We start from the raw sequence: 24,738 nt of genomic DNA on the forward strand, positions 1-24,738 counted from the left end.
ATCCCAGCGATGTTGTAAAGAGTTTGGGCTAATACAACACTTTTAGTGGGGTGTCCTGTCCAACAGGATAGATACCTGGGACTCGCTGCACATCATCCTGACAAGCATAGCTGGGCAGGAGCTGCCCCCTCACTGGGTTAGTAGCTGTGTTATACCCTTCTAGCTTTTCTAGGATGTATGAACTACCTGCTCTTTGCAGAACCTAAGATATATAAGCATGGGTTAAAGCCCCGCTCCCTTGCAACTCTCCATCCCATCCTTTCCCTCCCTTGGTCTGGGGTGGCTTTGGCCAGCTGGTACCTGGAGCAGCTCGAAGGCAGCCAGCAGGTCGCCTGCTGTGGAGTTGCCCCGGTAGATCTGGTAGTACTCCAGCTGCGGGGGGAAGCGCGGGGGGCAGTAGTCCTCATCTGACATCTTCACCACCGGCTTAGCAAAGGTGCGGCCCATGAAGTCAGCTTTGCCCTGGAGAGGCAGAGAGAGTGCTTGGGTTTGGTGACCCAACACGAGGTCTCCCAGGTTAGTCCCCACAGCTCTCCCCATTGTGGTCAGAACAGGACCAACCCACTGGGCCTGGACACCAGAATTCAGTGAGTTTTTACCCCTGGTTTCTTCAAATAAGGTGAAGGAGGTGGCTTGGGGTTGGGACAGCATGGTGGCCGGGGCTGAGCAGCTTTTCTAAAGGGAAAGGCTTAGGTAATGTTTCCGTGCCTCCAGCCTCACAAAAGCTCTTGCTTCACTCTCCAAAACTAAGATATCATTAAGGGGAGTCTGAGATCTAATGAGCAGCAGAGGCTGCTCATGCCATGGGAGATATCGGGGGGACCATCTTCCAAGGGTCAGGAGAAAAACTATTTCTCACATCCTCTGCTCCATCTGCCCTGCCTCTGACTCAGGAGTGATCGCAGCATCTAAATCATAAACATTTTTCTTTGCTGGGATTCATCTTACCACTGTGTCCTGGTCATAGATCTCAATGACAATTATGGGAGGGTCATCCCGCATCTCATGGGCTTCTCCATACAGCTCCACATTGTCGAAGACCAGCAGCTGGTCCCAGGTCGGGCAAAGGGTCTCATTGAGAACCTGCAAGAATCGGGGAGGGACTTACTGCTCCAGGTAGGGGCTAAGGGCAGCAGACTGGGTCTTGGTCGCAGCTGCCTGGCAGCACTAGCAGGCTGCTGCACACTTTTTTTGACCAGTGAGGCATGGGGTATTTCCCAAGGACTCTTCTGAGAAAAAACCCCCAACAGCAGGCAAGCAGACACAAATTGTATCATAGAATCATATAATAGAATGGTTGGGGTTGGAAGGGGACCTTAAAGATCATCTAGTTCCAGCCTCCCTGCCATGGGCAGGGACACCTTGACCTTCTCCAGTGTTCACCAGGCTTGCTAAAGCTTGGCAACCCTCAGCCCAGGAAGGGAAGACACAAAAACCACTTCAAGATGCTCCAGTTTCTCCTAATCAGGCAGACACGGGACACAGGATAAGCCGTGTGCTGGTGCAGGGGGGACATGTTGTGAAGGTGCTCCTGGAGACAGCCAAGCCCCAGTGCTGTGGCTGCTTTCCCACCCCAGGACCCCACGATCACCCTAATCCTTGATTCACTGGCAGTCACGAGACCTGTGGCAGGGGAGCAGGATGGAGAGCTGATGGGACATGCGACGCCAGAGCCCAGCCCAGCCCTCCAGGTCAGGAGATGGTGTTTACCTCAGTGCATTGGCTCTGGGAGATGAAGAAGACTCGTGCGAAGGGGTCCGAAAGGCCACTGCTGTCAGCTGCAAATAAACTTCTGGCTTGGTACATGTGGGCTCGCAGCTGGAAAACCTGCTTCTCTGCAAGAGAGGGAGGAAGTGAGACAGCTTGATACACAACCCCAGAGCCCAGCTGCGGGGCTCAGCCTGAGGACCGAGGTCTCAGGGGCACATTTTTGCCCAGGGCCAGCGACTGATGAAGGATACAGGCTCAAAGCACGAGTCCTGAACGCATACAGTCATCCTTGGTGCCCTGCTCGCCATGTGCAGAATGACAGCTATGAATGGGGTAGGGAAGAGGGCGGACAGTTCCCACACCCCACTGGGAGTAGTGTGGGACCTCAGACTGGGACAACTGGAATTATTTCCCCCTTAGCTCCTGGAAGCCCTTGGTCCAAGTAGTGTCCAGCCAGGCTCCCTCCTGCCCTCTCCATGTCCTGTCCCCAGCCCCACTGCAGGCAGGAGGTTCTTACTGGTGTAAAGGAGGCTGATGGGTGGGAAGGATGGCAGCTTTTGGCCTCTGGCAGTCTTCTTCTCCTCAAAGCCACAGGGCAGGCCGCTCAAGAAGTCTTTGCGCTGTTTGTTGAGGCCCAGCCACAAATACATCTCCATCTTGGCCTGAACTGTCCAGCCAGCAGATCCAAAGCCCCTCTTCCCAGGTAGCTGGGCACAAAGGGCAGAAGAGTTTACATGGATATCAGGAAGGCCTTAGAGATGGACAGACCACCTCTTGTAGCATCCAGCTCCTTCTGGTGCACCTCTTATACCGCTGCCCCTTAAAACCAGGAACCCAGCCCTCACCACTTCAGATCATGATACTACTCTGGCTCATGCATTATCTTCTTCCCACCATGTTGGCTTCCTCTTTCTAGGCCAGCATCCTCTTTTGTGGCCAGCTGGATCAAACATCTCTCCTTCCAAACATTTCTCACTTACTGGACTGGGTAAGATCAGTGGTTCACACTTCCTAGCAGCAGACTTCCACCCCACCTGTAGAGTATGGGTCTGTTTGGCCTAGTATTCAAGCCCCAGCAAAACTGGATACACAGCGCTCTTATCTTCATCTCCCATCCTCCCAGTCTGTCCTTCCTCCATCTCCCTCCTCTTGGCTGCAGATCCCCCAGGAAAGACAGACCGGCACCTTGAGGAAGATGGTTTTCACTTTGGCGCAGTCCTTGCCCATCTCCTCATCCACAATGGAGTAGAGGATATCCTTGGAAGGGACGCGGGCATAGGCGATGCGCTTGTTGTTGCTCATCATCCAGATGAAGATGTCGGGAATAGTGTGCTGGGGCTGTCAACACCAGTGAAGAGCCCTGTCAGTGCCTCAACTCTGACTGCTGAGGCACCAGCAGGGCTGGGGACCTTGTGAAGGCAAATTCAGCAGATGCTACAGGAGATGGATGCACCTATTGCCACATTAGGGCCACTGAAATGGTTTTGAGCCTCCCACTGCAGAAGCTTGTCTGCTTAAGAAAGGCTGCTCTGAGCTAAGCTCAGCAGGGTGAAGCCTATCAGGAAAGAAACCGGGATTTACATTTGTTCTAGTTTAAAAAAAAAAAAAAAAAGAAAAATTGGATTAGAAGACTAAAGATTTTCCTTCTCTCTTCATTCAGTGGCCATGAGGACTGCAGGGCCAGGGCCACACCTTCATTACTTACTATGGAAGAGGTACCCTGTCTGGGCAGGTCCCATCACACCTTATAGTCTGGTTTATGTTCTGCTGTGGTGAGTCAAAGCCAAGGACGACCTTGCTGTAAGAAGGGCAACATTACTGAGGCTGGGAGCCTGCCGTGGGAAATGAGAACGGGAGCTGCAACAGCTACAGCTCCCATGAGGGCCAATAACCCCCCATGGCTGACCCAATCCCAATTGTAAAAATATCAGAGGAAAGGTGTAATTTTCTGAAAGAAGGAAAAAATATTTTGCAGATTATTTGGGAAATATTTCCTTTGGAAACGCTGTGAACAGCTCTAATATATTGGACTATAATCTCTCACCCATGAGCTGGAGTGAAGAAAGAGTACAATAAAAATTAGATGGTTTGAGCTCTGCGAGAGGACAGGCCTTTATCCCACAGCCTTTTGAAGAGCCACTTTAACAAGTCCCTACCTAGCCAGGATCAGAAACGGCTCCCTGCTGCTGACTTTAACACTGTGTGGACACGTGTCACCTCCCGATGGCTGATCCCCCAGGGAACTGCCTGACCTGCCAACGCTTCCAGCTCAGCTGTGAGAGGACCCAGCTCTGTTACTGGCTGGGAAGGACTCTTAAATTTGTTTTAGCGCTGACTTCTTCCAAGCCAGCAGTGCACGGGCAAGCCTGGGAGGTGTGGGGCAGTGCGTTAGAATTGGAGTGGCTCCTTGCACAAGACCTGGGCTACTGGGGACCTCTCCTGCCTACAGCCTTCACAGAGAGGTCTCCATCCATTCCAGGCCACCATCTCCATGCGCTGACCCAGCTAAGTCCATCTCTACATGCGGAGGGACTCACCTCATCCGCCAAGAACCGGAGTTTCTGCAGGAAGTTTTGCACCAGCTTCAGCTTGTCTTTCATGGTGTTCTTCTTCACCTGTGACCGCAGAGTCGCGGCTTGCTGCCCCATGTTCTCCTGTGGTTAAAAAGGAGCCCAGGACACCACATTAGCAAGAGTAGAATGGAGCATGGAGAAGGAAGCAGCACCAGGCACATCCCTGGTCTTTGCAAGTTTCTGGGCTACCAGCCCTAAAATCTAGGCCATATTTATCTCTGGAGTAGCTCTGCTCTGCAGTGTTCCCCTAAATTACCCCTTCCCAGCATCCTCAGCTGTTTGACAGCAATGTAGCTCCTTTCTTTCCAAGGCAAAGCAGAGTGTGGTGGAGGAGAGGCAGCAACATGGACCCAAGTGCTGCCTGGGACCTGTGCAAGACCCAAGTGGTCTTGGGCTCCTCTATTCAGAAATAAACCTCAAACCCTCAATCCAGAGAGACTGGAAATCAGCACACCCAAGGACCAAGGTTCCCCATTGCATTGACAAGGCCCAGCCCCCATTCATGAATCCTCCTCCCTGCCCAGCTGAATCCCACTTACCAGTTCCCGCATGCAAGACTTGAGTCTCTCCCGGTCCAACCTCGTGCGGGAAGAGTGGTGCTGGTCCTTGTCAGCCAACGTCACAAAGCGCCTGGTAGAAAAGGTTGGCAGCATGAACGCTGTGGGAGCCCGTGGACTCTCCCCAAGGAGCCATGGCCAGCTGGATCTCTGCCAGCAGGAGAGCACCTCACCAGAGGGAAATGTCCTTGTTCCCCTCAGCCCACAACACAATCACAGCCAAGTGGCCTCTTTGCACCCAATGTTGAGTGTTGTGTGCGGGCAATAGGTGCTGATCAGGCCTGTGGGGGCCACAAGATTGAGGCTTTCACCACTGGTTTAGGGTCTTTAGGGTGCAGATGTAAGCGTCACCTCACCCACGCTCCAAGCCAGAGGCAGCTGATATGGCAGCATGGCAATGCAATTAAATGCTTGCCCATCATCCAGAGGCTCAGGCAAGTTGAGCTTATGCTCATGGCCTTGCCCACAGGCCCACAGAGAGTAGTGGTCTGCAGCGTGTCACCATCTTTTACTCACAAGCACCCACTGCTCAGCTCCTCCAGGACCCCTCGGAGCCGGCGCTCCGGGTGCGGTTTCTCCGTCTTGATCATTTCCTGTACGTCGTTGAGCCCTTCCTCCTGCAGCATCAACGGGGGAAGCGGTGAGGGGGCGGTGGGGCAGATCCCTATGATGGGGCAAACTCCCCATTGAGGTCCAACCCTCCATAGACCAGCCCTGTGGGAGCTGCCAGTGGGAAACATCTGCTGCTTCTGCAGACCTGTTGGCCTCAGATCTGGCACATATTTGGCTTTAGGTGATGGGAATGGTTCCATAAGACTAGTTGCCCAAGGTCCACACCGTCTTGGCTGGACATGCCCTTTGCAGATCCTGCTGTGACCCTGCCAACATGGAGATGTCCCAAAAGCTCATTGGGAATTAGCTGAGACTGTTAACGAGGTTCTGACACACAAATGGGTCACCAGGGGCACAAAGCCTCCCTGGCTCCTGCCCCCTTTGGTTGGGACACCTGGGTCCGACCCACAGAAAATTCAATGAGCTCCTAGGATTTGGATATGCAAATTATGGAGCTTTCAGCACTGGGAAACTTCTCCCTTTCTGGCACAAGTTTGCTAGCGGGTCCTTGCGCTGTTTGTCCCTGCTTTGTGAGAAGCTGCGGAGATGCACAGGGAGCCTGGGTGTGCCCCGTGCCCTGAGCTGTCTCCCTCCCTCCCCAGCACACACTGACCAGCTTGTCCGCAATCTTGTCCATGATGTTGGCGTTATATAATCTGCGGCGCTGGTCCTGCCACCAGCTCTTGATATAAATGCAGGGCTTCTTCTCAAAGTACGGCAGGTGGAAGTAGTTCCTGCAAGAGGAGGCAGAAAAGATGCTCTGTGGTGGCAACGCTCCTGGCCAGGAACAGCCCCTGTCCCACACCTTTCCTGGGGAGGCAAGCTGTGACGGGGAAGGGGGGGGATATAGGAGGTCAGGTGTGGGAGAGAGGGGGCTGAGGTGAATTGAACTCTGAAGAACCAAGACTCCAGCTCTCCTAGCACCCTTCCCAGCACCAGACCCAGGGTGGATGGGTGCTGGCCCAGGGATTGCAAATTTCCCATCTCAGACCTAGAGAGATATCAGAGAAGGTCCCACTCCCACAACCTCACCCATAGCCCAGCAGAGAGCAAACATCTCCAGCGTGGCAGCAGTGTGAGCACAAGGGAAACCGAAGCACGAACACCATTTTCGGAATGCTGGTGAGCATCTCCTATAGTCCCCTGGCTTTTGCAGCAGGCAGAGGTCTCTGCCCTTGGCTGAGCTGCCAGGTTTCCACATGCTGGTGGCATGGAGTGGTAATAGTCGTGGTACAGCTAAAAGAAGGATGAGGCTGAAGAATGGTTCATGTTACTTGGCTGCCTGAGCACTGGCCGTGAGCTGGGATCCACCCAGTGTAAAGCCACTGCAGATTCTGCTGCACCCAGGATCACCCTGAGTTAAAAACCAGCTTCAGCTCATCCTTCTGAAGGCATCGGGTACTTCCAGCCAGGAGATGTCAGCAGACATCAACACACGGTTGAGTAGGAGGCTCCCAGCACCCAGGGCTGGAGATATATGATAAACGCATGAAAGTCAGAGCCCAGGGGACAGGCTCAAAAACCATCGGTGCTTCTCATCTCCTTTTAGCATTCACCTTGAGGAGGAGCTGGGAAACAAGTGAGGAAACCCCAGGTAGACGCTTTTATCTGGAGCGCAAATACCCTCGATTCGGTGTGGGTTGTTTCATTTCCCAATTGAATTAAGTCAGCCAGTTAATTCTATTAACATCTATCTACGCGTATAACACAGTTAAAATCCACTTTAAGCATATCTCATCAGGTTAAATCCAATTAGCTTTCCTTAGTCCTCATCCTTTGTATTCAAATCCAGGCTGCGGCTGAAGCCCAGCCCAGACATCCCAAGACACATGTGCTGATCCCATTTTCAGTTTTCTGATCCAGCTGCTTGGGGTGGAAAGCACCCACCAGAATCACACTTGCAGCTGTCTGGATCTTGTCTGTATTACCTGCACATCACAAAGCAATTTGTAAAGCAGACCCCCAAAATGCCATAAATTTATAGCTGGAGAAACCGATACAGAGAAAACAGAAGCAATTTGTCCACTGACAACCAGCTGTGCCTCAGACCCAGGGTAGGACCCAGTTTCCCAAGTTCTGGTTCTGTTAAACACCAGAGTGTGGCTGGCAATGGCTGTAAGCAATGGGGACAGACAAACTGACCAAAAGAGAGATGCTGCAAACTAGGGAGAGTGAGAGGATTTAAAGTCTTTTACCCCAATCCCCTGCCTAACACATTCTCAAGGACTTTTCCCAGCAGTATTGGCATCCGCTCCTCCCTGCCTGGCAGTGACCGTGTCCAGCTTTTAAGATCCCAAGTGAAGAAATACACCTTGTCTCAGCAGAAATTACCTTTGCTACTGAAATTACCTTCACAAATTACCTTCACCTCATCTCCAGATGGACTTTGCACAGAGGCAAACCTCTCCTCCCTGATGCGCAGTGCTGGGTTGGGCCGCCAAAGGTGGCAGCAATCCTAGGGAAGGCCCTGTTTTCAGACTGGTTTTTTACATGTACGGAACTTCTATGTACGAGAATGGTTTTCCAGTGCCCACCAACAATTTTTTTAATCCACTGGTTAACTTCATCCCTATTTGCCATAGGGGAAGAGCACTAAAGGTATCGGACAGCCATGATTTGGGTGCACATCTGGCCAGGTGGATGGAGGACATTCTTTGTAGGGTAGCCTGGGAGGTAAATTCAGCCCTTATTGGACATCAGAGAATCCACAGGAATGCTCACAACTGTAGGGAATGGGGTGGGGGGTGTTCAGCTGGCCAACTGTAGTATCCAAGACAAGGAATCTACACGTGGTATCTAATCTCCCTTTCCAGGGCATGGAGGTCTGGTCCCCACCACCGCTCCCAGGTCTGTTTGGCTGAATGACTCCAGGCCCCGCGACAGCACTGACCTCACCTCTGATGAGAGGGGTGGGAGCTCGGACAGCCAGCGTGGGTGGGAACACCTACAGACCACGTCTGACTCAAGAGCCACACCTCTACCCAGTGGCACTGCAGCGGCCACCAGGCATGCTTACCTGTCTGTGACCAGGGGCTTCACGGGTTGAGATGAAGAAACAGAAACCAGCTCTCCATCCTCATCACCTTCATCCTCACTTGAGTTCTGGAGCAGTTCAGACTCCTCCTCATCCCCATCCCCTCCCTCTTTCTTTCTCCGCAGGATGGGTTTGGTCATGCCATCGATCTGGTTCCCATAGTTACCTCAAGAAAAGAAGTGTGAAATAAAGTCACAGGGTTGCAACTCCAATCGGACTCAATCTTTTGGCTTTAATTCAGGTTGCAGAGAAGCTTTCTCTGCAGGAACCATGGGGAACAGTGGAGTTCAACTCTCTGAAACCATGCCCAGGAATCATGAATTAGCAATGGGTGTCTGTTCTCTCTCGAGCCAAGTAGGAATATCCACCCTCCCTTTGGTGGTCAGCCTTGGGGGGCACAAAACTGGGGTGAGAGACGGAGCAACTCCGCTGGCCACAGCACAGTGTGCACATAGTAGATGATTTCGGGCCTCAGGTAGCTTGTGCCAGTAGAGTAGCCACCACTCTCTCCCTAAACAGAGCCCTGCGTGCTCTAGTGTGTGTTGGTCTGGAAAATGGGGAAGAATCCCAGCTCTCAGCCTTGGATTCTGCATTCCCCACCTGGCGTGCTTCAAAAACACTCTCCCCAAAAAAACACCAACCTATTGTGACTTCGAAGTTGATGGGTTTGTCACCAATCTTCCTGTCGATCATGGTAGCTTCCAGGAAGGCTCCAAAGAGAAAGAACTCCTCCATCTTCCCAGTGCAGTTCTGCAGGGGAAGTCACAAGGTCAGCCAGAGGGACACCTAGGAGGGCAGGTCCCCTTGGGCAGAGGGGTGCATCACCTGGCACCTCTGAGCACCCTCATGGGCTTTTTGAAGGTGCAGTGTCACTGCTCAGGCTTTCAAGGGGACAATGTGGGTTTTCTCTCCTCCAGTCTGAGCAGTCTCTAAGGTCATTGCAGAGAGAGTTTAATTAAAGATTTTAGCCTAACTTTTGTGTTGAGATCAGTCATCCCTTGCACACAAGGGACTGTTTAAGGGACATTCAGGAATATGAGCTTGAGTTCACTCACAAATTGAGTTAATCAAACCACACCAAACCATCTGCCTGGATGCTTTTTCAGAACTGGAATGGTTTTATTTCCAGGTGGCTTCATTTCCCCTGGAGGTGAATTAAGGCCACTTTACTGCTGAAGGAGAGCTCTCACACAGAGGGTGCAATGTCATCAGACTTCTCCATTTCTGCTTCACACCCTTGGCTCATATGGATCGACATGTGTAGGCATCCTTGGGAAGGACAAGCCTGGATGTGTCTGTTTATGCAGAGCACAGGCTCTGTAGACATGTGGGATCTACACATCAAGACTAAAGTTGGGGGCTTCTCTTGTCAGGAAACAGCCTCTCAATTTCTCTGATCAGTTCCACCCTGCCAGAATTGGTTGGGAAACAGATTAGATTCTTGGCTTCTGTTTGAAACCCATCTTAAGGATAGGAGTGAGACAGCTGGCATTAGGAGGTGGCTCTCTTTGTCCTTGTCCAGCACCCAACTGGAGAAACGTCTCAAAATTCAGGATTCTCCCTCACTCAGGTATTCCTTCTGCTCAGCACTCCTAAGAGAGGTAAGCATTTGAATGATCATAAAACATAAAATCCTTGCAAGATTTGCTTTGTTCTGGGTCCCCCATGATCCAGAACATTTAAGGGCAACACTAAATGAAATCCTCGGTTTGTGAGACCAAAGATAATTAACCAAGAGGCCTGAGACTCACGACTCACTGCTGGCAGCTGTAGGGTTAGGGGTGACTTACATCAGCAGGTGATGCAGCCTGCTCAACTTGTACTTCGGTGGAGCTGTTGATCTCTGGGTTGCTGGTGTCTAAGATCTCCACGGCAAGACTCATCAAAAGCCTGGCCCGGAAGGAGACACCTTCACCCAGACCTTCGTTCAGCTCTTGGTGCTCATCCATCAAGGTGTAGTTCCGTGTGGAGCCGTACATGTTCACCCACGCAGGGCCAAAGGTGGGCAGGAAGCCTGCAGCAGATCAGGTGTGCATGTAAGGAGGGGGATGTGCAAGGAGGAGGACATGCCTTTGCCTCAGCATCCAAGCTCACTCATGGATTGGCATTACTTTCCTGGTCTGTGTAGGGTGACGCAGGCTTGAATATGCACGTGTGCGGGAATGGAAAGGCAATTGCAACCAGACATCGGGCCTGTTACCCAATGTGAGTGTCAAGAACCCCCATTAGTTGCCCGTCTAGGCCATCTTTGGTCTCACATTCCTGCCTACGTGTGTTCACGTGGGTGTGAATTGGGGAACCTGTCAGATATTCATCCGCTCATGGCAATTAATTTGTTGGAAGGGCAAATTGTTCTTGGGCGTCCTTGCTTTCAGGTATTGGGCTGGAGGCTTGTGACAGGGCTTGGTTTTCAAAGACTGTGTGTCCAGTGACCTCAGAAGACCACTGCAGGGAATCAAGGTCTCTCCAGCTGGGCACCAAGAAGCAGCTATCTCCAGGGGTGGGGAAGGAGCCAAGGCTATTTTGGTAACTCTGCCAAAGAGATGTCTCTCTACTGTGAATAAGTTAGCTCAGTCTGCCCCCCACCTTAGCTTTACCTTTGTCTCCTTCGTTAGAGATTTTCCGCAAATCAAGAAAATGGGTGCCAATGGCCACATCATTGACTTTGTCTGAGTCTCGAATCTGGATCTTTATCCGCTTGCACAATGGGGGGAACATTTCTGTGAAGATTATTTGCTCGTTCCAGAGAGGCTCATAGCTGCTTTTTTGTATGGATGTCTTCCCCTGCCAAGTCGAAGGATAGACATGTTAGACATGGGTTTGAGCTCCCAAGCCATCCCTCACAATCTGAATTGCTCCCTTGCTAATGAGCACAGAAACTGCGTTCTGCCTTGTGACTCTCCTCTCCCAACAAGCTCCTTTCCTCAACTGGAGAGTGCTGCAAACCCGTCACAGTCTGCACAAGAGAGGGGGAACATCACAAAGAAGGTGGCTTCGCTGTACATCTCAGCGTCTACATGCCAGGACAGCTGAGATCATCTCTGGCCGCCTCTGGCTGGTCCTGCTCATGTAACCTCCCAGGGTCACCCTGGCACCACACGCAGTTTGTTCACCTTCTGCCCTGCAAAGGCCACCTGCACGTAGGGGTCTACCAAGTCCTTGTTGTCCCCAATGAAAGCCTTCTTCACATTGGCCATGATGCTGGTGTTCATACGGGGCAATCCCTCTGCTCGATAGATCTTGATGTAGAAACGAGCCCACTGCCTCTCTGGAGGGACCCCATCAGGGAGGAGGAGGTTCCTGCAACATCAACAGACAAGGTTGGGAACAGTCACTGGGGCTGGCAGGTTGTCGGGAGAGGCTTGCCAAAGAGGGAGAAGCTGCCCCACTTTCTGAGCACAGGCTCTGTGGAGGTGCAAAGATGACCCTTTCTGCAGCCGTACATTTTATTGCTGTTCTGTTTCTGCCCATCCTCCTGTTTTGGGGTGGGGAGTGGTGGTTTTCTAAGCAAAATCTTAGAAGATCTCCTTAAGGTGCCCCTGGGACAAAGTGCATGCCACTAAAGGGATATAATTATTATTGTCAGTGGAGTCTAGGGAAAATTAAACTCAGCCTAATTTAGATATCTAAAGCAGGCCAGATGAATGGGAGGGTAGAAGAGTCTTTTTTCATCAGGGTACAAGGGGAACTCCACCAAATTAGTTTTCTTGGCATATTTGGCTTTTGTCTTCTGGGGGAAGAAATGAAAGCCATGGGGGATGCTGTGAACAAAATTTCTAGAGGAATTGCTGGAGTTTTCCATGGAAAAGTGGGATAATGTCACCACTACAGCATGGAACAATGGCTCAAAATAATTCAGGTGGTGCCTTGAGCCCACTGGTCCATGAAAAGTCAAGAAAGCTGCACTGGTATTTGCTACTAGCACAGGTTTCTGACTCTGTGGTGAGAGGCTGAGAGGTAGACTTGAAAGCCCGTGATTGCACTTGGAGATATTTAATTACCCTGAAACATTTTGGGGCTAGAACTAAGTTTTAAACTCTCTTGATTTTTCTTTCATGGTTTTTTAGATGCTCTGCCCATCCACGCAGCCTGGGAAACCCCATCCAGACCTCCCTGATCTGCCCTGGCAGTGAGTGATGAGGCCCTATCCCACCTCATCCCATCCAAGGGCCAACAGGAGCATTAGGTAGACAGTGGGGATGTCAGGTTGGTTAACATCAGGCTGGTGCTGGTATAGAGAGCTCAGAAACCAGCAGATGGTCTGAGCTGATAGAAATGAATAATCTGGACTTGGTGTGACCTGGATTTGCACCAGTAACCTGCCCATGTTCCCTCTTCTCAGCAAGTTCTTTGGTCCCTCTGGTTTCATTGCACAGTGTGAGTATGAGTACCAGAAGCCTCACCAGAGGGATGCTGTCCTCATTGCACAATCCAAGGTGACAAGACATGAAAAGTCATTCCCAAGCAAGACTATGTGAGGCTGGCTCTGCGGACCCTTACCCTTCAATATCTTCCTCGTCTGTCTCATTGGCTTTGTGCTGTGTCTTGATGGTGTCCCCTTTCCCTACCACAGCGATGTCACACTTCAGGTAACCTTTCAGCCCTGCAGTGAGATCCTCGGGGTCAGAAAGGATGGCCCATTTGTGGTAGAACTGGTGCTCTGGAAGCCAGGAGACAAGAGAGTCATTTGTCAGAATAAGACACAGCAATCACCGTGAGGACTGGAAACGTCCTTCTACTTGAGTGGGGGGACCTGCACATACACATAAGAGACATCTTCAGGTGTGAGGAGTTCAGACAGAAACCCCTGAAAAATTCATTAGGAAGATGTGTCTCATGTTGAAGACAGAGAAGCCGTGGGATAAACTGTCTGAAGGGGGGGTGCAGTCTCCATCGCTAGAAGTCACCATCCCTGGAGCTATTCAAAAGATGTGTAGATGTGGCTCTTGGGGACGCGGTTTAGAGGTGGACATGGTAGCGTTAGGTTAACAGTTGGACTTGATGAACTTAAGGGTCTTTTCCAACCTAAATGATTCTATAATTCTAAGTCTAAGGTCTCAGGTGCCTTTTGGATCATGTTAGAAAGACTTTGTCCTTCTGTGGAGCAGGGAACCAGACTCGATGCTCCCTTAAGGTCCCCCTCACCATCTGCTGATCACCCCTAAGTGCAGACTCTGGAGGCTTCCTTTATATCTTTGCTTGCTCTCAGCCTTATTTATAGCCACAGAGGGCAAGATCCATGACTTCTGGCTATCTGGAAGGTTGATATCTTGCCTAAACAAGTTGCCTTGGGCTTCCTTCCTCAGCAGGTCAGTGGATAGAGACCAGCACACCTGGAGGGCATCTCAGCCTCAGGCTGTAACACCTTATTTCAGGATGGGATTCACAACCTTCTCCAGAGGTGCTGAGTGCTCTTTCCTGACTGCAGATGGTAGCCCAGGTCACTTGCTTATATCAAGGATACTAAAATTAAGTTCAAAAAGGATCATCCCGGCTACCTTGCGAGGCCATTTATTCAATGGTGTAGGTAGCCACATAGGGCTAGTTGCAAACAGCGTTTACATACCAGGTTGGGTATAAACGGTTCCAACATCCATCTTGAAGGAGCCTACCAAAGTCCCACTGCGCAAGAGGTTTTTTGAGTGGATCACCTGGAAGTCAAGAGGGGAGAATGAGTCAGAGTTTCTTCCATGCCCTGGGAGCCATAAGGCTCTTTCCAGAGGTATCCAGTGTCAGGTGGGAAAGGAGCTGATGCATTTTGCTTGGTCTGTGCAGGACCTCGGTCTGTATAAGGACACCAAGAGGCATGGTGGGCTTGGCAGCTCTTGCTTAGCAGTATTGCAAGTGTATACTTGGATTGAATAGAAAAAAATGCAAAGAAATTAATCTTTGAAGCAAGATGCAGTTTTCCAGCCACTATGGCAACAAACACAGGGACATTTATTTGAGCAGCCTCTCCTTTGCAGTCCTAAATTTCCACAATAGATCTGCCAGTCTCACACCTCAGGAAATCCTCTGGCAGGCTCGGGAAGGTCTCGCTTTTCCCCAAGCCTAAACACATCCTGAGAAAGGTTTAATTCTGCCTGGCTCTGAAACATCAGAGATCATGAAGGGAGATAGCAAACACAGGAGTGGAGATGTGTGGCCCCAGCAATGAAGGTCAGCAACAGAAAGAGGGACTGGGGGTCTGCAAAATTGCTGAGGCTTGTGGGATTGAACATCTCAGCTCCTGTTGGGGGTCTCACATCAAGGACCTTAAATCCACCCCTTGTGCATACACAAAATGGGCTGGTTTCTTCCAAAGCCCCGTGAAAAGGACAACGCAACCATGCTCACTTACGGACAGCTTGATGATCTTGTCAAACATGACATCTGGGGGGATGTGAAAATCGAAGACAAAGTACTGAAAGGGAAAGAGCAGTCATGAAGTCAGGAGTGCCGGGGCAGGCTGCTTTTGGGTTGAAAGACAGTATTATGGTGCACGCTCCAGCTGGAGAAGCTGTGACTGCCTGGAGGAGCATCCTGCAGCACATGTCACAGCAGGGATGCATCCCTGTGAGCCCCAGCGCTGACAACCTCTGCAGTCTGAGGAACCAAAAGGAAGCACTAACTTCTTGGAAAAACTGAGAGGAATCTAACGCAGATCATGTGAGTGCACTTTTTACCATTTTGCAAAATACCAGAGGGCAAAGGCTTCATTTCTCCTTTCTGCATGTTTTGAGATTTCATCTTACTCCGACAAGAGGTGACAGAAGGAAAAAAGAAAAAAAAACCAAGTGACAAGAAATTACATTTCATTAACTAACAGCAATGTAGACTCTGAGGAGCGGGAAGCTGTGAGCATCCCCAGAGGACAGACCCACCTCGTTGTAGTAAGGGCAATTCGTTGATTCCTTCATGGACGTGTATTTCTTTTCCTCTCCAACCTCCACGCAGACCATGGGGTCCATGTTGAGCCCAACCAGCTGCCGGGCCTCGATGATGGTGATGCTGACCTGGGGAGAGGGTTCATACACTTTCACCTCCTGAGAGCAGCATCAGACGCCACTCGCTGCCTTAACCCCTCTCTGCCCATCTCTAGGTTTTGAGGCATTTTCAGTTCAGCTCTGGGGGCTGATGGTCACACCAAAGACACCGGGCTGCTTGGACAAGCCTGAGCGAGCTGCAACATGGTGTGGGGTGCAGGAGACCCCACAAGCACCCCTCTTGCTTCAGCCCCAGCACAGGGGTGGCTTCATGCGAGGTGTAAAGTCAAATGGATTTAGCTAAGCTGTGGGAGCAGATGCTCAGCTGGCAAGACCCCAGCTGGCTTCACTTCTGCTAGAAAACACAGAGGGATGATCATAATAGGTCCCTTCCAACTCAAATATTCTATCTTTTATTATTTCTGGAAAAGTCCCCACTGTTTCACAGTTCAATCCTCCTATATGCATGCATACATGCATGCCATTTTATTTAAATTAAGTACTCCTGTATGCGGTATATGAAAAATAAATATTTTCAATAAAATATGAGCAAGTCAGCCAGATGAAGCACTTGCTTGTGTCTGACACAAAAGTTTGTCATTTACAACTCAATCCACCTTGTGACATTAAATTAACATTAGGGATTTAGATTGTATCTAAATTCCTTCCTTGCAATATTAAATTAATATTAGGAATTCCTGCTTATATTATACCTGAATTTCTTAATTTAACTAAAAACATAAGGTGTAATTCCATGTAGGTACCAAATATTTTCAATTCCCAGCAGCTCTTTTTCTAGAGTCATCTTTAAAATCTATCACAAGTTGTGGTAGGACAGGTAACCTCCAAGATTTCAAAGCATGACGACTTTGAGTATCCTTTAAAATTAGTTTTTTTTTTTTAAATAACATGAACTCTCAGTCCTGGTTACCTTGAAGCCCAACAGATGAGTTAATTTACACATGCCTTCTCTAGCTGTCATTAATTATTTTTGTAACTTGAACTCAGCTTTATCTTAAATCCTATAATAATGGAAAATAGAAATCTATTAAAAATTAAACTATTACCTTTATGGGTAAATCTGGGGAAATTGCATTTTGGTAACATATTAGGAGGCTTGACTTTCAATCGGATTTTTTTTTAAGAGGATTAGATTCCAGTCAAAAAAAAAAAAAAGAAAATACCACCAGAAGTTGCTGGGATACTGTGATAATTTAAGCTGAAATATTCTAAAGTGCTCCTACAAGGCAGCTGATAACGGGTAGCTGAGCCCTCTGCAGAAGGGACAAGGCTGCCCGGCATTTATCGCTGCACAAACTGACCTGGCACAGAGGGGCTGAGGGGCAAATGCAGCCCCCGACCCCACACCCAGCACTGCAGCGGCTCAGGAACCCCCGCTCAGGTTCTCTCCTCCCGTGCAGCGTGGCAAGGTGTGTGGAAACACCCCAAACGCCTTCTGGGGAGGTTTGTAGCCAGGGCCCCTCATCTCTGCACCAAGACCTCCCCTCCACCCCTGCCCCGACCCACACCAGCTCCTGGCAATGACTTTGCTGGGCACCAGCCTTCAGTAACACTTCGTCCCTTCCTCCCATCCCCTCTGCTGCCACAGACCGAGGGATTGTCTTGAGGTTTCCGTGGAAGATCAAGTCCTTTCCTCTTAATTCTCAGATGTTCCACAAAACCCAGCCGTCAAAGGAAAGCAGACAGACGGAGGTCAGCCCAACCCTTGTTCATGAACCAGCCTAGCGCTGCAAACCCTGTTATACTCCAGAAATCAGTCCTTCCCCATGAGCACCAACCTTGTGACCCCCCCATTTGCAGTGGCCAAATAACTGGACCTTGTGTTCCTTCTGCTTCTTGGCTGTAGTTTGTTTTGAGCCTTCCCCTTCCTCTTGATGTTCCCCCGCCTCCTGAACCAAGCACACTCATTCCCTGTAAGCCTCACAATTTGGTCTGCAGCAGATGCTGCAAATGTTCTGCAATAAATCTCTAACAAAAAATCATTATTTGCGGTGTTCTCAAATATCCCCAGGAACGTGTTGCTGCGCTGAGATGTGAGGACATAAAGCCAAATTGCTGCTGAATCAGCACAACTTGGCAAAAATGAGAAGAGTCAATTTATGAATCATGCTGGCACCAACTAGTAAAAGAAAAGGGAGCAGCATGGATCACCTGAGCCTTGGGAAACTAAATATGTGGTTCTTCTAATTCTAGATGAAGAGGTAGGAATGGAACATCGCTGACTAGGACAACAGCAGCCGTGTACCAGCCTACCCGAGGAAATCCAGTGAGCAACTGACAGTCAGCCAGGACTCACAGATCTTGAATACTAAACAGCATCCTGAAAGCTCTTAGGGAGTAAGAGAAATGTATTGGAGACAGCCTGTTTCAATCACAGGTTAATTTGGGCTTCCTGGGCTTCACCCAATGGAGAGCAAAACCAGTTAACGACTTAATCTTGAGTTTATCCCTTAACCATTTAAATGCCAGCTCTCGGGAAGTTGTGCTTTGTGAATTCAGTGAGTTGAAACCCAGCATGAACTTGTTCCCTGCAAAACGGTCCCCCTCACCCCCATGTGACCCCCGTGAGTGGAGGTTCGGGGGCACAGCGTTGTCACCTACCTGGTAGTCCATCGGCCTCCCAGCACTTGGCTCCATTTTGATGTCAGGCTTGGACCTTTGGAGGGGCAGAAGAAACCGTCAGTCAAACCACAAATGGACTCGCTGGAAGCCATGATGGAGCATTTGCAGGGTCACCCCTTGAAGCTCCTGCCCTCTTTGAGTCTGAGGAATATAAACCCTGGGGGCTGTGAAACACCACTGAGCATTGGTGCTTTTTGTAGCAGGTCAGGTATTTACAAAAAAAAAACCCACCAAACCCACCGGCTGCATGGGACAATGTGATTTCCAGTGTACCCTGTCTCAGGGGACACGTGGTTGTGGGGTGTCTGCCAGCGTGCCCCCCCCTGCTGGCTTGCACAAGCTCACATCCAGGCCTCACCTCTTATTTGAGACATTGGTGGTGACAGCTGTGACAGAGGCCAAGGAGATGGCATCTGGCTCCAGCCCGCCTCCCTGTCTCATGGCTTTTCGGTCCAGGTCTTCTGCCTCCAAAACAGCGGGTTCATCTGCATGAAGGAGACAAAAGAATGTCTCTTATTGTTTCCACTCAGTGAATAATTAAAGGCGAAGAGAAATGTAACCAATACGTCCTATCAACCTCACCTGCTAATACAAAGAACAATGGTCACCAGGTCGGGTCACAGACAACCTGGTCTAAGAAGGGATTAAAAGAAGAGGTTTTCCTCCTGTGACACATTATTCCACCTGGGCAGCATGCCTGTATATGGCTTGGTGAAGGCAAAAAGAAAATAGAAAATGGCAAACAACCCAGACTTCAAGGGGTGAAAGAGCGTTTGAGCAAGTGTTGCAGCTCTAATCACCAGAAGAGCAGTTGCAAAGACAACCAACCACCTAGTTTTGGGGTAGAGAGGTCTGAAAAAACAGGAGAAAGGGGTCATTTCCCAAGAAGAAAAATTGTTGCAGGGAGAGTCAAGATCCCAGATCCCACCGGCACCGAGACACAGCCATGTTGTCCACTGGTCTGTCATCTTACTGGAAGAAGCTGCTGAGATACTCCTTTCCTGTGCACAACCCGTGCGCGTGTTGTGCCTGCCCCTCCTGCCTTTGCTCTGGTCAAGAAATGACCACAAAGCAGCAAAGATTTTTATTCTCTTGGGTCAGAAACACCAGTATAGCTGTTGGGTCACTGGTTTGCTTTGGTAGCACAGCTGTACAAATCCACTCGTACAGCACTGACGCTGCTCCTGGGAAACAGGCTCCCTGTCTCTTTACTAACCTCGGCAAGCTTGTAGCTTGCTCCAGGAGACAAGAAATCAGGTTTATCACCATAGTCTGGCCTGTTTTTGTGAGATAACACGGGCTTCAGCTGAAGCGAGGGAGATCCAGGCTGGGTGTTAGGAAAAGCTCTCCGTTAGTGTTGAAGAGAGACAAGTGCTGCAGATTGGGTGGGGAAGAGGTGTCCTCAACTCAACTGGGAGCTTTTGAGATTGAGTCATGGCAGCCGGGAAGGACCTAAGCAGGTTCCATCCCACCACATGCAGGTGGGTGGACAGACTCGCACCCTCCCAGCTCGGTTTTTGGTGATTCAGTGGGTCTGTTTGACCTGAGCAGGACCCGCAGTCGGTATGGGAGGAGAGAAGACCATGGCACAAGGGGGATGCTGGCTTGGTCAACAGGAAGACAGTGAACACATCCACCCTGTCCCATCACCAGCTGGCCAGACCAAGGGTAGAATCACAACCAAGACAGCACTGAGGCTGAGAGAGGAGTGGGGTGTCAAGAGAGCAGAGCCCTAGTGAGGTGTGTGAAAAGCCAGAGGTACCTGGGGAAGGTGGAAGAAGGGGCTCCATGGCTGTGCAGCACTGACCACACCAGCTGTGTTGCAGCCATTCCCCAACCACAGGTAAATCCCCATCTGTGAAGGCACTCTACTATCAGACCATGCACCCTGCTCCTGCCTTTGCATCACAGCTGCTGTCCCTATGGTCTTGCGTGAAGCTTTAATGACAAATGCCCAGGCACTGGGGAGAGAGGGAGGCCACCCAGGTTTCACTGCCATGCCTTCCCACAGGCTGCCAATGCCTCTACCTCCTCCACTGGTGTAACCAGGCCAAATTCCCCTTTTCCTATCCTCAAACCCGGCTGAAAAACAGAGGAGATTTGCCCAGAAACATTATCTAAAGAAATGCTTTGTCCTCGCCCACAAACACACATTCCCCCATTTCTCCACCGTTGAAACCCAACCCTTTGGTCTGAATGGAAACAGCAACAAATTTCCGATCGCTGACCCTCTTGTGCCTTTCCAGAAAGGCGTCCGATTTCAGAGGTGCCGAGCCCAGGGGACAGGCAGCTCTGCGGCAGCTGAGCCCTTCCTCTCGTGGTGCTGCTGCTGCACCATGCACCCAGCAAGGTGCAAGGGCTACATCCTGCTTTGCATTGTCCATCACCCTTTAAATATAAGCCAGAAGCTGCCTGTGTGACCCCCAGGTGTTGCCACAGGTGGGATATCACAAAGTGGGTGATATCTGGCCAAGCTTTCAGCTGGACATTCTCCCCATCAGTTCCTACCTTCCCATTTCCCAGCAAATCTCCTCTCTCCAGCTCTCCACCCCAGCACTCAACGCTCCCTGTCTAATCCCCAAGTTACTGACTGGCTGTGAACCACTCTGGGGACAGACTGTCAGTGGGGCCTGTAGCAATAAGACAAGGGGTGATGGTTTTAAGCTAAAAGAGGGGAGATTCAGACTAGTTGTAAGGCAGAAATTCTTCCCTGTGAGGGGGGTGAGGCCCCGGCACAGGTTGCCGAGAGAAGCTGTGGCTGCCCCCTCCCTGGAAGGGTTCAAGGCCAGGTTGGACGGGGCTTTGGGCAACCTGGGCTAGTGGAAGGTGTCCCTGCCCAGGGCAGGGGGGTTGAAACTAGATGATTTTTAAGGTCCCTTCCCCCCCAAACCGTTCTGTGATTCGATGGGGTTTCTTGGGTGCTTTCCTGGGATGTGGAGGATAGCCAAAAAGTGGCATCGGAGCAGAGAACAACCTCCTCCCAGGAACAACATACCCTGTTTCCGATGGTCATCCTTTGTCGGGCGCGTCTTGCCAAGCTTCATGGCTGAAAAAACACCTTTCCCAGCTCTGGAAGAAGAGACAGAGGAAAAAAAACCAAAACAACCCATCAATCACTGTGTTTTTAGTGTCATTTTCTGGGACTTGGAAGTAGGAACAGGAGGAATCTTTCACAGCTCAAAAGCAAGAGAGGAAGTATCAGCTGAAAGACTAAGCAGGGGCTGCTGCACACATGCCACAGGGCAGAGTCAAGGTCGCAGCTAAATGCACTGCCTTTGAGTCTTGGGTCTCGTTTTTTTGTCTCGGGGAATGCCCCAACTTGGGATAAAACACAAGGCTGGAGCACAGCGTTAGCAGCCAACAAACTCTTCCCTGTGCCTCCCATCTCTGCCGCTGAACCCGCTGCACACAGACTTCTCAGCTCTCCTGACTCGTTTATGCAATTGCTCCCCAGTTACCTAAAACCATTTACTAAAAATTAAAACATCCAACTGTTTCCCCTACCACCTTGCTGTGGAATATCAATAACCTCTTTGGCTAGATTAGCAGCAAACCTGTGCAGATCCTAAGGTTTTTCAGCAGCCCATTGCAGCAACATGATTTTTCTCTTTCCAGCATGGTCAACGCCAGTACCAGGTCAGGCTTAGCTCCCCCTCTGCAATCTAGGCTGGGGTCAAATTCACTCAGGGCAGTTTGGGCTGGATTGGCTGATAAAATAACGGTTTGCCAGCTGCTTTCTAAAAATACGCATCATTTCAAGGCTAGTTTAAGTAGTATAACTTCTAGCTGCAAATGTTTTTGTGGGGCTGGGACCATTACTCCAGCTCAGAAATCAGCCCATGCAACCACAAGTGCCTGGACTCCCACATTACTTAGTGCTTGTTACACACATGTACAGCAAATATACACAAATACAGCATTCGATAAATGGGATTTCTGTGCTACAGTCTGAATTGCTCTGAAAGGCAGATCTAACAAACGGACAGAGATTGTTGAAGACAATAAGAGGCTTGCAGGTATTTTCAAGAGACTGTTCCCTGTTATGTGGGGGTAAGTCCATGCTGCTGTTGCAAAGAGGTGGGAGGTTCTGAGTGACCCTGGTGAAAGTTACAGAGTCTGGATGTAATGTAGATTTTTAGCCTGAAGGCTCAGTTGAAAACCTCAGTAGGAAAACACTTCCATAATAGCTGTAAAACTGAAACCAGCAAGAAGCACAAGTCTGACCATGCAATAACCCTGTGCTAACTTTACATAGCAAACAGCTGGAGAAAGACTTGATGTCCTGTGACTGTTCCAAAAGCAGGAGGTGGTAAAACTGAAGGGGAATTTTTTTAATTGGAAAATTCCCCTTCACAGAATCACAGAATCACTGAGGTTGGAAAAGCCCTTGAAGCTCCTCCAGTCCAACCATGAACCTCACACTGACCGTTCCCAACTCCACCAGATCCCTCAGCACTGGGTCAACCCGACTCTTCAACCCCTCCAGGGATGGGGACTCCCCCCCTGCCCTGGGCAGCCCATTCCAACGCCCAACAACCCCTTCTGCAAAGAAATACTTCCTAAGAGCCAGTCTGACCCTGCCCTGGCGCAGCTTGAGGCCATTCCCTCTCGTCCTGGCGCTGGTTCCTTGGCTCAAGAGACTCATCCCCCCTCTCTGCACCCTCCTGTCAGGGAGTTGGAGAGGGCGATGAGGTCTCCCCTCAGCCTCCTCTTCTCCAGACTAAACCCCCCCAGTTCCCTCAGCCGCTCCCCATCAGACCCTTACCTGACAGTGTGGCTCTTTGCAGAAACCTTGCAGGTTTGATGGACATTTTTCTTGGACCACCTTGGAAGCAAGGGGGAACCTCACCTCCAGCCTGGACCTCACCTTCAAGCTGGCTGCCAGGGCTCAGCACCAGCCCTGGATGCAGCAGGATTGGGATGCACTACCCATGAGCCAGGCGACAGCACCAAAACTGTGGGATCCCCCAGTCTCAGCTTTGATCACATTGGTTGGGGCCAAAGGATGAAGTTGCACCCTGTTTTATTTTTTTCAGACCGAAGAAGTCCTGGCATTGCCACCAGCCTGATGCATTTGTTCTCTTAAATAACAACTGGAAGTTTGCAGGCTGCTGTCAGAGCCAGAGCAAATGAGAAGAAAATTAAGGAGAATAGGAGGATAATGTATTCACCAAGGGAGGGGGAATTCAGTCGGGGCAGAAGGCTAGCATAAGATACAGGAACTATTTATAGCTGAGGTTTAATTGGGACTAAAGCAATGCTTGGGCCTCAAGGCAGTTTCTGCTAGCTGTGATTAATTCACGGCATCCTTGGTGAAAGGGCAGTTTCTCAATGGATAGAAAGAGGAAAGATGAGGGCGAGGTTTCCATATCTGTAACTCTGCCAAGGAACATCTGCCTCAAGGTGCTACAGGGGAAGTAACACTTCTAAGCTACTTGCGAACTCATTTTTTAATGAGCAAATGCTGTAATAACAGCTCAGGCTGTGAAACTCTGCTCTGAGACCTCTCTCCACTACTGAGTTTCCTTCCAGCAGCTGTGGGAAATCCAGCAGACACACAGCACCTCCATAAGACAACACACCTCCAGGGTCCTACATTCCCTTCTTTCCAATTAATTTCTTAAAAATGGAGGGGGAAAAAAAAAAAAAATCCCACCAACCCATTGCATGTAGGCAATTTGCTTTCAGATGGTTAGTGATAAAATCACTGTATCTGTCCTGGGAATTTCTGAGGTTCCTTGGGAAGTAAAACAAAGCAGAAGAGCAACTGGTGATGGAGCCAGTAGGACTCTGCAGGGAAGACACTGGTGATGCTGTCCTCTACCAGGACCCAAAATGACAAGGTCCTTGCATGGGCACTGACGATGCATTGGGTCCTGGTTAGCCCAGCATCTGATGCCCCGACCAGTAAAATGATGAAGCTGGTTTTGGGCCATGTGGAACAAGACTGGGCTTAAGCACCTGGGCCAAGCAGCATGCTCTGAGACCCGTCCCAGCAGCACCAGTCCAACCCAGCTCCTTCCAGAGAGATAAACGTGGGATCCGGGTTCACCCCCATCCCCTCCTGAAGTGATGACCCCTCACTGCCAGCTGGGCCTCAGTAAATGTTATGGGGACATCAGCTGTGGGAGCCTCTCATGTGTCCCCAAAGGCAGTTTTACTGCAGAAGAGGCCCCAGAAATGGGAAATAGCACATCCATGAGATGAGCCTCAGCTCCAGCTGCTTCAGAGAGCAGAGTCCAGAGGGCACAAGGTCCCTCGGCAGCATAAAACTTCAGGTGCTGTCCCATGCCCACACCCCAGCTACATGTTCCTTCTGCTATTTGCAGCCCCAGCTACATCTGGTACTGATCCTTCCTTCCTTCACCACTGCCCTTAGCGGTATTATTGAAGGGGACTAGAGCCCCAGAGAGGCAAATATCTAGGAAACATGGAGTTTGGAGGTTACCAAGAAAAGAAAAAAGAAGAAGAAAAAAAATAAGTGGGTTTTGGTGGATTTTGGCAGCATACTTGGTAGGTACTGTGGAGAAGGGAAGAAGCATGAAGGATGAGAAAGGAGCCGTCCCAGATGCTTTGGAGGCAGATGCCCAGCAGCTCACCTCTGTTCCCAAGCCCCTTCCCAAGCCCCATCTGTCACTTTTTCC

At 50.2% G+C, this 24,738-nt stretch overlaps 1 protein-coding gene across 1 annotated transcript in view; it reads right to left on the reverse strand.

Annotated features, from left to right (window-relative positions):
- Positions 1-24,738, reverse strand: part of OTOF (otoferlin) — a 111,258-nt gene that overhangs the window by 21,464 nt on the left and 65,056 nt on the right. Inside the window, exons 6-26 of the mRNA XM_074861233.1 lie at positions 21,090-21,163; positions 18,453-18,579; positions 18,074-18,128; positions 15,350-15,481; positions 14,827-14,889; positions 14,053-14,137; positions 12,987-13,146; positions 11,600-11,786; positions 11,084-11,270; positions 10,277-10,500; positions 9,128-9,236; positions 8,469-8,652; positions 6,066-6,186; positions 5,357-5,457; positions 4,823-4,913; positions 4,248-4,364; positions 2,896-3,048; positions 2,228-2,417; positions 1,711-1,835; positions 949-1,083; positions 301-462 (exon numbers count right to left, since the gene is read on the reverse strand). Coding sequence (XP_074717334.1) covers positions 301-462; positions 949-1,083; positions 1,711-1,835; positions 2,228-2,417; positions 2,896-3,048; positions 4,248-4,364; positions 4,823-4,913; positions 5,357-5,457; positions 6,066-6,186; positions 8,469-8,652; positions 9,128-9,236; positions 10,277-10,500; positions 11,084-11,270; positions 11,600-11,786; positions 12,987-13,146; positions 14,053-14,137; positions 14,827-14,889; positions 15,350-15,481; positions 18,074-18,128; positions 18,453-18,579; positions 21,090-21,163 — 2,782 coding nt within the window. The remainder of the gene's footprint in view (positions 1-300; positions 463-948; positions 1,084-1,710; positions 1,836-2,227; positions 2,418-2,895; positions 3,049-4,247; positions 4,365-4,822; positions 4,914-5,356; positions 5,458-6,065; positions 6,187-8,468; positions 8,653-9,127; positions 9,237-10,276; positions 10,501-11,083; positions 11,271-11,599; positions 11,787-12,986; positions 13,147-14,052; positions 14,138-14,826; positions 14,890-15,349; positions 15,482-18,073; positions 18,129-18,452; positions 18,580-21,089; positions 21,164-24,738) is intronic.

The sequence above is a fragment of the Strix uralensis genome, chromosome 3 (assembly GCF_047716275.1).
Source record: "Strix uralensis isolate ZFMK-TIS-50842 chromosome 3, bStrUra1, whole genome shotgun sequence".
NCBI lineage: Eukaryota > Metazoa > Chordata > Aves > Strigiformes > Strigidae > Strix > Strix uralensis.